Below are 13419 nucleotides of genomic sequence, written 5' to 3' on the forward strand. Positions count from 1 at the left end.
AGGAACCTAGCAATAGTATGCTCATTTTCTTCGAGAATGTCACTCCTCAACATTAAACCCTCGAATTCCAGAATGTACTCTTCAACCTTTCTATCACCTTGTTTTAGATTGTGCAATTTAATATAAAGTTCTTGCTTGTGGTGATCAGGCAAAACCTCTTCTTAAGCACTCTCTTCAATTTATCCCAAGAATAGATTAGAGCCTTTCCTTCCCTTGCTCTCTTCTTATTTGTGTTTTCCCACCATAAGGAAGCATAATCTTTGAATTTTAATATGGCTATCTTACATTTCTTCTCTTCATTGAAGCCTTTGAACTCAAATACTCTCTCAATTTCATGCAACCAATCAATGAAGTCATTAGGATTTAGACTTCCATTGAATTCGAGAAAATCCACTTTTTAACCCCTATCATCATCAAAATGCCTCATCCCTCTTCCATGCATCTCAGACTCACTAGAGGAATCAAGGTTGCCCGCCATTTCTTCTTCATGGGGTGGTGTTCCAATTATGGTTCTTTGGTGATAGTGGGGGCGTCTTCCTTGATTCAATTGATAATCTTGGTTTTAGGGGGGTTTTTTTTTGTTGACACGTTCATGAATTTGGGGTGTGTGGTGTGAGGATTGGTTATTTATGGGTTGTGATTGGATTATTTTGGCTATATCATTGGACATATTATTCATCATCTTCATCATGGTGTCCATATTTTGCCTAATGTCATCAACGTCCCCTTGCATCCTCATGTTAGCAAGTTCACATGGTGGGGAAGGGGAAGAAGAACTACTTCTATTTTCCATTTGGGTGTAGGATGGGTTAGGATAGTGTTTATGGTGAAATAAAGTTGAAAGAAGGTGTTTTGGGGCAAAAAGGGAAAAACCGTAATTTTGTGAACAGTTGCTGGTCGGAACAGTACTCACTGGATAGTGGTGGTGCTTTTTCGATGATGGCGAATGGTGGTAGAAGCTTTCGAGTTGGGTTAGGCAATTGGGTTTAAGTGTTTGATGGGTTTTTGTGTTTAATTTGGGTCAAGGGGTATTTTGGTCAATGAATGTGGTGTAAGTAAGTGTAAAATGGTCAAGGGCAATTAGGTAATAGTGGTATAGTTTGACTCTATTTATGGGAAAAGTGCTTTTGCTAAAAGGGGATAGAAGCGAGTTAGTGAGGTAATCCTAATTTTAGTAAAGTGTTTTTACTAAAAATGGTGGGACAAGGAAGTGTGTAGTGGAGGTGTTTCTATTCTTAGTAAAAGTATTTTTACTAAAAATGGTGAAACAAGGGTGGCTTTGGGAAAGTAGTTGTTTCTAAAAATGGTTAAATGGGAAGTTTACTAAGCAAAACTTAGGAAAGTGAGATAACTGCTTTAAATGGTATGGAGTGCTTAAGTGATAATAGATATAAATGGTATGGAGTGTTTTGGTTTTTGTAATGGATATAAATGGTATGGAGTGTTTAAAGGATAATATACATAATTGGTATGAAGTGTTTAGGTTAATGTGATGATGGGTTGAATTGTTCAGTGGATAAAAGAGTGGTAGGTGTTAGGTAAATTTGAAATGGGTTTCAAAGAAAAAGTGGGCAATTTTAGTAAGGGAAAATCCAGCTAATGGTGAAGAGAATTCTAGTGAAAAGCTTCTTCCTCCCAACAACAACAACAAAGCAACTCAAAACTCCTTCAAGAACAAATCAACTTCATCATCCCAAAATCGGAACTCCACAAAATTCAACAAACAACCACTATACACATACACAACCTAGAGCTCTAATACCAAATGATCCAAAACCTCCATGAAGACTCAACAAAAAACCAAGAACTCACATGCATAGATTCGGCAAACAAGACCCTTTCACAACCTTCATGCATGATTTCACCAAACAAAGGGATTTCAACTCCAAACCATACAAAAACACAACACAAGACACACCAACCAGATTCGGACAAGGCTAAAAACAAACACAAGGATTTCAGCCAAGGTAGAAAAGAATACAAAATAACTTACTTGAATGTAAAGGATACAGACGAGAAAGGCCTTCAAGCATAAAGAATTTCTCCACCAACTTGAAGTTGAATCACCACCAAATCCCTTATCAAGACTTGGATAAAGATTTCAAAACAAAAGGAAAATCATTCCTCTTAAGTGTTTAATTTTCATTTCATTGTTCAACCTTACAAAATGAGAGAGAGTTTGTTTATATAGTGGCATTACAAAGAAATTAACTAGGTTATGTAAAGTAAACATGTCACCTAGGATGATTAACTAAAACATAACAAAAGTAAACATGCCACCTAGGATGACTAACTAAAACATAACAAAAGTAATTAAATCCTACTAATAAGAGTACATGAGTTAGGGCTTTGGAATTCATTGAAATAGACCCAAAATGAAATAGCATGGGAATGCTCTTTGGGCTTGGATAATGGGCTATTTTGGACTTCTTGAATACTTGGGTCTTTTATTTGTTGGACTTGGACTTGGACTTCACTTGATGAATTAGTGCTTGAAAGGGCTTTGGCCGAGATGTATCATTTTCCTTGCACAATTTGAGCTAGTTTATCTCCTTGAGCTTAGGCCGGATCTGAATTGTCTTCTTGCTCAACTTGGGCTGGTTCTTTTCCTTGGGCTCGAGCCGAGTTACCATCAATTAAGATCCACATGTCATGTACCAAGTGTTTAGGACTTGGAATGGCTTCATTTGATTCAACTGAATTTACAAGAAGACCTGCAATTCTTTTTCCACTCAAGTTTACAAGTGTTTTAGGACTTGTAAACGGATCAGGGTCCCACCTGATAAATTGCGACTGACCAATTACGAGCTGTCACATTAGGGTTGTGAGAGTAAGTTTGTGAGAAGAGGTTATAGGTGTAGCATTACTCTTTTTTTTTATTGATCTTTCAACATTTATGGAGTTGACTTACGTATAAATTCATCAATTCACTTAATATCAAATCAGTTTATATGTAAACGTTTGTACAAAATGTTTGTACATCTAATATAATTTATTAAGAAAATGAAACAAGAACATGAATAATACTACATATACAAACTTCCCATACAAACTCACTTATACAAATTGATATGTTTTAATATGATTACATGATTTTAAATTAGGGATAAACTTAACAAATTAGAGGAGATGATGTGTCAAACATACAAGGTTCTCAAGTCGATTTGTAAGAAATTGTTTGTATAATTAGTTTGTATATGTAGTATTACTCCAATAACATTTGGGGACCTTATCAAGCTAAAAAACCATGTTCTAAATATATAATTAACCAAGATTGTGTATTGATGGCAAGATCATAGTTTTATTTTATATAAAATCTTTTGATCCATAACACTCATCAGATTAAAATGATCCAATACAATAATCCAATACTTGAAACCTCAGTATTGACTCCAACAAATTAAACATAAACTATAATGCTAAGAAGATTTTGTATTACCTTCGTTCAATAAGCAATTAAAGAAAGTAATATATTTTGTTCAATATTTTAAGTAAATGTATATAATTTTATTTAAATAATACAGTTTCAAAGATTGGAAACATGTTTGAATAATACAGTTTCAAAGATTGGAAACATGTTTGACATAATTGTTTGAAAACAGTATCTGCGAAATAGAAAACAACAAATAAAAAGTCATTATACATGTTTGTCTAAAAATAATATTTTGTTAGGATCCCATATCGGGATATCACACCCACCAAATGTCATAATTTAGCTTAGGATCTCTCGTACTTATCAGACCAGTCTTTTCAGTTGAAATCTGCCTTAAACTTGGGTTCTAACATATTTAAAAGTAAAGTCAATGGGTATGTGTTCGATTGCATCTACCTAAAAAACTAATGTTCGACAACTTACAACATAACAAAAATATAGTTCATTTATATTGGACATAGAACATTCAGTAGAAAATGAGATCAAGTTTTAATTTTCTCTGAATTTTAGTCATTAAAAGTGTTTTTATCTAATATTTTAAAAAATTGCATCGTAATCTATGTGGAGAACATGTTCTTAAGCTCATGGGTTTTTACTTCTTTTTTTAATTCCTAAATAGTGATTAGCCAGTTTCATTGTTACATATAACATTAAAAAGTAAAAAAAAAAAAAAGTAATGGTACACTTAAGTAATATTTACTTAGGTAAATAATTTAAATAAAATCATAAGAATAAATTTTAATTTTTCTTCATACTTTTAATGATATTTTATGCATTAATTATGAATAATTTCAAAACCTTTGGAATGTTGGTAGCTATTTTAAACATTAGTGTGAGATTTGGATAATTTTGAGATTTTGCTACTAACATTATTAGTTTATATTTCTTTTTAATACCATAAAATAAAACATTTATAGCATCTTGGCGCTCGTATTTTATTATTTTTATAAGGGTTGTGATATTAGAATTTAAATGCCAAAGTTAAAAACTTTAACAAAAACATTGATAATTCATTTATTAAAATCTAACGGTTGTCAATTATAATTAAAAAAAAAAATATGTTTTTGTACTCTCTCATTTCACATAATATTTAAATATAGTTTTTGGTTTTTTGGGGAAAAAAAATAATAAGAAATTTTATGAAAATATATATTATTAAGATGGGTTGAAATGTTTTTTTAAATATAATTTTTTAAAAACAATTTACAAACTAATATAAATTTAAAAATCCAAAAAAGAAGACTAGTTTTCTCACATTTTTGTAACTTCTAATTTTGAAAACTACTTTTAAATATCATGTCAAACATATTAAAAATATTAATAAATTAATCTTAAAAATTATTTTCCACTCACAAATGGCTAAATTAAAGGTTTTTTCAAAGCTGTGGTGACTTTTTTAGTAAAATAGTATATTATTTATTTTCCTACTCCAACTAAAAAGTGATATGTTGTAACCGTTTTTCAAAAATAAAAAATCTCAAAAAGATCGACATATCAGTCACTTTCCAAAGCTTTGTCTTTTTCATGCACAGCCTTGATGTTTTTAATTTCTCTTACTTATCAGTCATTTTCTACCAAACAAAACCTTCACTTTCTCTTCTTCCTCCCTCCAATAATTAGAGTTTATTTTCTCTCTATTCTCTCATCTCTTTCTTTGTAAATCATGACTCTTTCCTTATACCCTGCGGCGTCGTTTTGTTCTTCTCCGAAATTCTCTAAATTTCCGCTGCCGTCGTCCTCCTCGTCGTCGTGTTTCCGGGTGGTGTGCCATGGCGGATCCCACGCGCCGTACGCCGCGAGTGAGCTGAAGTTGGCGTTGCACGACGCTTTGGACTCTACTGGAATCGATACAACCTATGCCCGAGTAATCATGCTCATTTCTTTTTTCTTTTTTCTTTTTTCTTTTTTCTTTTTTCTTTTTTTCAATCAATTTTGATTCTTTTATTGATTTATGTTCATCCTCTACATGCTTTTACTGAGACGGATTAATTTTTATCTTCGTCTGAATTTGGTGGTTTTTGTGTAATTTAATTGCTTTTCCGTCTGAGTTTGGTGGTTTTTGGTGTTTTACAGTGTGGGTCTTATTATATTGCTAATACAAAAGTGTCTGTTTTACATGAATTATGATTCTTTTATTGACTCAGATTAATTTTGTTCCTGTCTTTTTGTGTAATTTAAGTGCTTTTTCTATCTGGGTTTGTAGGGGTCTTATTATATTTACAATGTATCGTGTCTGTTTTTCACGAATTTTGATGCTTTTATTGGGTCACATTAATTTTTATATTATGATTTTGCGTAATTTAAGTGATTTTTCTATCTCGGTTTGTTGGTTTTTGGCGTTTTAATTTATGGGCCCTGTCATATCTAAGATTAGTATTTGTGTTTTTTCTTGAATTTTCATGCCTTTGTTGAGTCAGATTGATGCTATTCATCTGAATTTCTTTACTTTAAGTCATTTTGCAATCTGGGTTTGTTGATTTTTGGTGTTTTGCATTGTTGGTCTTGTTATATTTATAATATCAACGTGTTTGTTTTTCTTTGTTTTTGATGCTTTTATTGAACCATATTGATGTTCTTCATTTGATTTTAAGTAATTCAGGTGATTTGCTATCTAAGTTTGATGATTTTTTGTGTTTTAGATTGTTGGTCTTGTTATATTTATAACATTAGCATGTTTGTTTCTCTTAGGTTTTGATGTTTCTATGGAGCCATAGTGATGTTTTTTATGTGATTTTGCTATCTGTGTTTGTTTATTTTTCGTGTTTTATATTGTGGATCTTCCTTGCAAAGTCATATTTATAACATTAAAATGTATGTTTTTCATGGATTTTTTACGATTTTATTGAGTCAGATTAATGTTTATATTGTGCTTTTGCGCAATTTAAGTGCTTTTGCTGTCCGGGTTTGTTGATTTTCAGTGCTTTACATTGTTGCTCCTGTTATATTTATAATCTTAGCATGTCTGCTTTTCAGGAACTTTGGTCCTCTTAATGAGCCAGATTGATATTCTCCATATGATTCTATGTAATCTAAGTGACTTTTTCCATCTGGGTTTGTTGATTTTTGGTATTTAGATTGTTGGTCTTGTGTATTTCTTTGGTGATATCATAGTGAAGTCATGTTTATAATATTAAAATGTCTGTTTATCATGTAGTTTGATGCTTTTCTTCTAGTCAGATTAATTTTTATCTTCTTGTTTTGCAAATTCTAAAAGTTTTTGTTATTTGGGTTTGTTGATTTTTCACACATTACGTTGTTGGTCTTGTTCTGTATTTCTGTGGGTGAAAATATTGAAGCAACGTCATATTTATAGTATTTAGTCTCAAATTAATAACAAAATAAGAATTGTAATACTAGATCATTTTAGTAATAAATAATGCATGACCCATAGGCCATAACTGTTACTGTTTTCATTGTCTGGGGCCTGGATGTTAATAAGCCAGTGTCAGAGTGGTCTTGTACTTCTGTAATTTCTAGTTTCCATATTATATTGTAGTATGCAAACTTAATCCTCGAAAAATGAAAAGGGCCCAGATCGTTTCACAATTTCTACTTCTGGAATGGAATTTATTTGGAATCTTTAACCTTGGATATAAGCAAATTTGAATCTTATCTCTTTCACATGATCTTTTGCATTTAAGGGTTCCGGTTTCAGTGTCATTACAGAACTTTCATTATTGAATTTGGTTTATCTGTGGAAGTCTAGAATATTTGTTTATAAGTGCTTTTATGGTAAGAATTACATGTGAAAATGAAATTAGTAGGTAATATATTTCGTAGGTAATATTCCATTTAATCAAGAAAAGAGGCGAATCCTTGGAAGTTAAATTTTTTTGTTAATGGATTTTTAATCTTATGCATGAAAGATCCTTGAATGACTAAAGAATTTGTTGAAAATTAATGGCTAAGACTTCTGCAAGATGTTTTATTTTCTATATATATATAATTGCGGAAGATGTTGATTTACACACACACATATATGTATTCTTCATAATTGCGGAAGATGTTGACTGTAAATGAGAAGATAATTTTGATTATGAAGAAAAAGGAAGATGATCTTGTATTTGCAGACATGAGAGCTGCTCATTTATGTCTCCTGAGAATTTTTTTTTTTTTTTTTTTTTTTTTTTATATATCTTCAGAAAATAAGAAAAACACATTTCAATTATTTTTAGAGACTTTTTTTTCATAAAATAGAAAAAGCTTGTGCATTGCTTGCTCTTGGGTTTTTCTCGAAATCATTAAGCACTTTTGAGTTGTTTAGGGTGTGTTTGGTTTACCATTTCAGATACTATTCTCTATCCTATTTCAAAAATACACCTTTGGCACAATATTCAAGTAACACTCTATCAAACACATTTTATTCAAATCCTATTCTCGTAATAATAACCCAACTCAACTTAACAATACTATTTCAAAAATCCTACCCAAAATAACAAAACAAATTAAGTAATTTTAACTTTATTTTTAAGATTATTAAGAATTTTTATATAAGGTATTGTACTATTGTATGCTTAAAATATATTGTTCTCATTTTCACAAAAAATAAATAAATAAAACTTTGAATGCATTTCATTGTTTTCATTTTTTGAATTCATTTTGTCAAAACATTTTCTTAAAGCAATACCAACTGGCCCCTAATTTTCTTGAATAAATTTTGGCAAAAGGAAACAAATGTGTTTTAGAGGACTGATAAGGACATTCCAAGGAGACAATTAACTATAATCTGGTGAATCTTAATGACTGTGGTTAATGAAGGGTTTGAACCTAATTTACCCAGGACTTGTTCATAGCTTAAGTATCCATTTATCTACTACTAGGTTAAAGGTGTGCCAATTACTTTTCGTAGTGAACCGAGAAATATTACCATTTGCTCAAATTGATGTGCATTGTATCTTCCAAAAGGATGAAAGAAATAAAAACAAAAAAGAAAATGTTTGTTAAATTTGTGCACCAGGTGATTCGTGTTTGCCATTGTTTTTACCAGAAAAACATGCTTGTGCTTTCTGATTATATCAGTGGGATGAGTAAATTGAATAATATGTTAACTACTTTACATCTCTTTATTCCATATGAAAGTTAAATTCTTTAATTTCAATTCTTTTTTTATGTTTAAACAGGAGGCTAGAGAGGGTTTTTGCTCTCAGATCAATAAATTATCCAATATTGAAAGGGAAACCAGTATTAGCATTAATAGATGTGTTGATTTGGGGAAAACAGCTCTTCATATAGCAGCAGAGGATGACTCCCTGATATCACATTCATCAGTTCCTCTCCCTGTGGATGCTTTCATCGACCGATTGGATGATCTTTCTGTGGGATATTGCCCTCATTATAACTCATCTTTGAAGTCATCACGAGAAAATTTTTTGGATAGTATAGAGAGATATTTGTTTGATAAAAAGGTTGGTAGGCATGTTTACAGTGGTTAATTTTGTATTCTTGGTAATTTTTCTAAGCTAATCTTTTTGTTTACTCAAATAAAAGGAAATGCAGAAAAAGAAGGAGTACATTTTTGTATTTTTATGACACTTAGAAGTTTATATAGTGTAAGTGGTCAGCAGGTTGGCATTATCATGCGTGTTTGTGTTGTGTGTGTGATCTCAGTAATGCTTTTTCACTCATAGCTAACTAAGTCCATTTGAACTGGTCTTGAGATACACATTAAAGTACCAAACATGTAATGTAGTGGATTTGGAATGATCTTTGTATAGTTCCAGATTCCCCTCTGCTGGGAGTCGTTTTGTAGTCTTGTGGAATCGGATCCAGTTTTGTAATTTCTATTGATATACATCTAATCAGCATCCTATTGGAAAAAATGAATAAAATAAATTTGCAAACATGAGCAGACTGCAGAACCTATAGAACTAGAATGTCCTAATAAGTGTCTCCCCTGCTCTGTACCGAATGATGTAAAGAGTTCTTCATAATCTTCATATGCTTCAGTTTTCTTTTATATCAATCCAAAATGTGTTTAATAAACTGTATAGTGTATCTTCAGGCAGTGGAGCTTTCTTATACCTGATTTGATGATTTCATGTTAGGGTTTTCGGAGAACCAGTGTGGGAAATCAAATAGATCCAAGAGCGCTATATCTTCACTCAGTATGGAATTCTTCCTTCTCTCAACAATTCTATATTCCTCATTGGAGAAAACATTATTATAAGGGAATTTTTCAGTTATTTATCTTAACATCATGAGCAGGTTTTGACACATCGCTCAGGCTCCGCTGTTATGCTATCGCTTGTATACTCAGAAATCCTGAAAATGCTTCGCTTATGGGGCCTTGTAGATTTTGACGTGGAGATAGCATTCCCTCTTGACCATGGTCTTCCTAGGGGATATCAGAAGCAGAAGAGCAGGGAATCTGATCAGTCACACATTATGACTGTGCAAATATTGTTGGAGGAGGTACTTTTATATACTTGCTCACATTTGTATTATTTTTCTTTCCTGTATTTAGCAAACCTCAAGTCTGTTAAGCTAAGATACTAGATATATGTTATTTGGTGTTTTTGTTTTAAAAAAAAAAAATGCATTTGAAAATAAAAATAAGGAGTTTTACTTTTTGTTCTCGGAATTTGAAATTGTGTTAATAAAAACAGTAAAAAAAATTATTTTTTGAATACAGTATCTGAAAATAAAAACAGTAAAAATGTGTTTGCTATCATTTTCTTATGATAAATATAAAATTTAGAGAATGAAAGGACGGAAGACATCTTTTTTAAGTTTTGTGTTTTCAATTCTTAAATAAAGATTGAATTCTCCATTTTTCATATTTTCTTCTTACAAAGGGTAAATGGTAAGTGAACAAATATCTGTGTCATGATAACTGTTTTCTGGAACTAATCAGCAAATCAATTGTGGACTCATTTGTGTTGGAAGATAAAGGGTTGTATTTTCTCTCCCACTTTCAGTTCGTTGCATTGCTAGATTTATTAGGTAGACCAATATGGTACTAAGGAACTAAAGTAAATAATTTGCAATTAGCATATGACAAATTGCATTTGGGAAATTAAGGAAAGAACACCGAAGATCCATTATGGTACTTGAATGTGTGCACTTTACCCGTGAAAATGTTAGAAATGATTTCTATTACGTTTTGTCATATATGAGTTAGTTGAATTTGGGAATGATTATTGATTTTTGTGTTTCCTTCTTTTTTTATTCTCATAGTTGGATCATCATACTTAGATCAGGAGTATTTCTCTGTGAGATTCAATTGAAGAAAAAATGCAATATGATGCTGTTTAGATGAATGTTTGTGTAATATTTGCTTTTATTGACAATTGTTAGTTAACTAATTTGATAATGCATGTACTCTAATTTCTCAGAAAGACTGCATGTTAAACATTCACAAGATTTATGAAATTCATATGCATTTATCAGATTATTGTAAGCAATTCCACTTTAATGCGTTTGAATTGAAGTTAAGCGTAGAGATTCATTTATATTTTGCAACATTAATAATACATGATATATGCAGGGGTTATTTAAAAAAAAAAAATAGAATAGAAAAAGAACATCGCTGGGGGACATATTGAATGCTAGAATTAGATATACAAAGAGAGTCAAATTAAAGTTTTCCCCAGAAATATGCATTTTGAGAAAGCATAGAAATGTGATTTCGTGTGAGTTTAGCATATCATTGCCGACATTCACAGCAATTGAGTCTTGTTTGGATTCTTTGTGAGATGTTCCTGTTTACATTCACGGCATGGCTGCTATCTTTCAGGCTCTTTATTTGGTTTATGTATGGTAGTGCCTGCTTCAGTTTATACTATACAATGCTGTGCAGATTTTAAGGAATTTAAAGAGTGCTTTCTGGCCATTTCAACATGATTTCTCCCGGAGTTTATTCTTAAGGGCAGCACATGCTGCTAACTGTATTGAACAATTAGACAGTGAAGACAGGTAGTTGAGCTATATTGCAAACTAACCTGTGATTATATGAAAACTTTTTGTAGTTTTTATAATCTCAACTGAGATTTCTTTCTCCTCCCCTCCCCCCCTTGGGCTCTATTTATTCTGATTTCATTATTTTTCTACTGCAGTGGCTTGCAGCTTGCATCAGCGAAGGCTGCTAAACACAGGTTAGAGCGTGGTGTTTGGACCAGTGTACGCTTTGGGGATATGAGACGTGCATTAGCTGGTATGTAATTGTAAGATAATAGATGTGTTTAGTATATTCTTTTCTGTACTTGCGCTGATTATGCAAGAATATGAGAAAAAAAAAAAAAAAACAAGATACGTTTGGCATGCTGTTGTTGGCATGTGATTCATGTAAAGCCATAGAGATTGAAGGATTTTGCTGCCTCTTCCATGCACTTGATGCACTTTGGACCCACGATGATTTGGCATATTTAGTTCTGAAAGGAGTTATTAATATAGTACTGCCATGTATTTGTTTAACAATTTTCATTTATTTTGAGAGTTGTCGGAAGAAATTCCTAGTCATTTTGTATATTGAGTTGAGTAGGAACTTTTAAAATGTTCGATCTAGAAAGTGTAAAGTTAAGGTGAACATAAAGACAGCTTGAAGATAAAGGACACTTGAAGATCTTTGTTCCCATATCCCATTATGCTTTCTCCTCTCCTCGTTGTTTTATTTGCATTCTTGAGGCCAAGATTTAAGATTTTACAGAAGTTATTTTATGGAAAGAGGAGTTATTTTTATTCTGGAATTTTTTTATCTATTTCTCCCTTACTTGTGTTGATTTAGTATTCCTTTGCTTGTGTGGGTAAATTTCTAATTTTCTTTTTAGTAACGTTTTAACCCTATAAATAACTTATTTCTGTTTTCGGATATTTGACTGTTTAGAGAATTAACATGATGGTGAAATGATTTCCTTCTCACTATATATTCTTCTCTAATTTTTTTTCTTTTTTCATTTAAAATCTTTTCTACATGCATTGCTCTGGCATACATATTTTTCATCTGGAAACTGTTACTATTGTTACAGCGTGCGAGCGTCTTATTCTCATGGAAACTGATGTCAAGGAATTAAGAGATTACAGCATTCTTCTCTATCATTGCGGACTTTATGAGCAATCTCTGCAATATCTCAAATTGTATCAGGAAGCGAAGGTACAATTTTCTGTAACACGACTTAATGACTTTTATGTTGTAACAGACTAAGGAATTCTATTTAACATTACAGAGTTCTTCACTAGAAAAGCCATCCTCTGATCCAACGAGCTCCCTGGAGGATGATGCTGTGGAAAAACTGATGATACGCCTCAACCTCATTTCGATGGAGGAAGGTTGGAGCAAGCCCTCATACGTTAAAAATTTTCTTGGTAATAACTCCGAACCATGGTAGTGCCTTATGTACCATTTGCCCTGCATGCAGCACTGCTAAACCAGTGATGAAATCATTTCACTAAGGAGAGAGTTTATCAAATTTGAGTGTGCACTTGTGCAAGGGTTAGATAATCCGAAAAGTGCTTGCAATGCTTTTAATGATAATAGCAGGATGCATAGCAATAGAGAAGAGTAGTAAGACCAATCGAATATCTAACTCTTACCCCACTTGCATATCGAAAACGTTGTGGTCATCATAGTGGGGTACACCGGATCTTCTTTAAACATGTTCTGAAGTTAGCATCTGTAGGCATGATATGAGCTTTAAAAGGGTCTGGGTTCTATTATCTCTGTGACGACGCCAAAAGATTCGATTGGCATACTTGTAACATGCATCAGTGTCTGTAGATTTCTGTTTGTGCGGTAATATGATACTCGTATATATCTGACAAATAATGAAAAATTCGAAATTTCTTGTCGTAGTGTACTTGGAAGTAGAATAAAACTGCAATTGTTGTAACTGTGTGATTTTGAATTAGCAATAATAATGCAAGTGCAATATTAGATTTTTGTAGTGTGTGTTTTAGCTAGCCAAGAGATATTAAAGAAATTTGGTTGAATTTAAAAATTATTTGGTATTGATGCCGTGTTAATAGGACATTGATGATATTTGCTTGAGTGT

General features: G+C 32.1%; 1 protein-coding gene and 1 long non-coding RNA gene across 2 annotated transcripts; both read left to right on the plus strand.

Annotated features, from left to right (window-relative positions):
* The first annotated feature begins 5180 nt into the window (after window positions 1–5180).
* LOC116120042 lies at window positions 5181–9522 on the plus strand. Its single transcript, XR_004126484.1, has 3 exons — window positions 5181–5297; window positions 8554–8838; window positions 9478–9522. It is a non-coding gene; the product is annotated as an uncharacterized LOC116120042 (long non-coding RNA).
* A 139-nt stretch (window positions 9523–9661) lies between these two features.
* Window positions 9662–13224, plus strand: LOC116120041. Its single transcript, XM_031405982.1, has 5 exons — window positions 9662–9844; window positions 11232–11347; window positions 11488–11585; window positions 12397–12521; window positions 12595–13224. Exons 1-5 carry the CDS (start codon window positions 9668–9670, stop codon window positions 12754–12756), a joined length of 678 nt encoding a protein of 225 aa, XP_031261842.1. The 5' UTR covers window positions 9662–9667; the 3' UTR covers window positions 12757–13224.
* The last annotated feature ends 195 nt before the right edge of the window (window positions 13225–13419 follow it).

This window comes from Pistacia vera, unplaced genomic scaffold (genome assembly GCF_008641045.1).
Source record: "Pistacia vera cultivar Batoury unplaced genomic scaffold, PisVer_v2 Contig918, whole genome shotgun sequence".
Lineage (NCBI taxonomy): Eukaryota > Viridiplantae > Streptophyta > Magnoliopsida > Sapindales > Anacardiaceae > Pistacia > Pistacia vera.